At 33.5% G+C, this 675-nt stretch overlaps 1 protein-coding gene across 1 annotated transcript; it reads right to left on the reverse strand.

Moving 5' to 3' along the window:
* Positions 1–50: 50 nt before the first annotated feature.
* Tsp_15471 (putative protein tag-76) lies at positions 51–663 on the reverse strand (the record flags this gene model as incomplete). The annotated part of the gene is made up of 3 exons (XM_003366616.1): positions 533–663; positions 327–474; positions 51–254 (listed from the first exon to the last, which is right to left on the reverse strand). Coding segments are annotated over exons 1-3 (483 nt in total), but the record flags the coding sequence as incomplete, so codon positions are not given.
* Positions 664–675: the final 12 nt, after the last annotated feature.

Below are 675 nucleotides of genomic sequence, written 5' to 3' on the forward strand. Positions count from 1 at the left end.
ATCTGAAATTGTTCCAATTCATTTCAAAACACATAAATTAAAACACAAACCTGCAATTTACTCGAATAATGGAGATGAACGATCGTTGTGGCAAACCAATAATACCAAAAATTGAATTGGACCCTCTTCAGTGCCCGTCCAGCAAACCGGCTTCCACACTGCCTGAAGTCCAAGTGAACCAGACCAGTGAATTTCATCAGAATAGAGAACTCTGATGGTTCATTTTCTCGAACAGTTTTGAAGGAAAATTTTTCCTTAAAATATAAAAATATTCATATTTAAAAATTACAATTTATAAAATTCTGGAATCAATTTTTAAAACGAACCGTATCTGCTTTTTCACTGACTGGCTTCAAATGTAATTTGTCAACTGTGAACAAAGTACTCTTCCCATCGTATGCTAATTTAAATGGATCACCAAAAATATCTGAACGCTTCACCACGTATGCCCAAAATATTTCACGATTGTCATCACTCCAACAGAAAATAAAATCATATTAAAACTATAATAAAAACTTGACAATAAATTAACTCGAACCAATTCAACTTTAAACGTGGATGTTGTATGTCGATGTGATATCTGTTAAGCACAATATCACCCTTTCTTGTATTTTGATCAGCGGAAAATAAGTTGCATGCTAAATTTAATCGCTTGACAAACATCCCGTATCCAGG

Source organism: Trichinella spiralis (genome assembly GCF_000181795.1).
Source record: "Trichinella spiralis strain ISS 195 chromosome Unknown Scfld5720, whole genome shotgun sequence".
In the NCBI taxonomy this organism is placed as follows: Eukaryota; Metazoa; Nematoda; class Enoplea; order Trichinellida; family Trichinellidae; genus Trichinella; species Trichinella spiralis.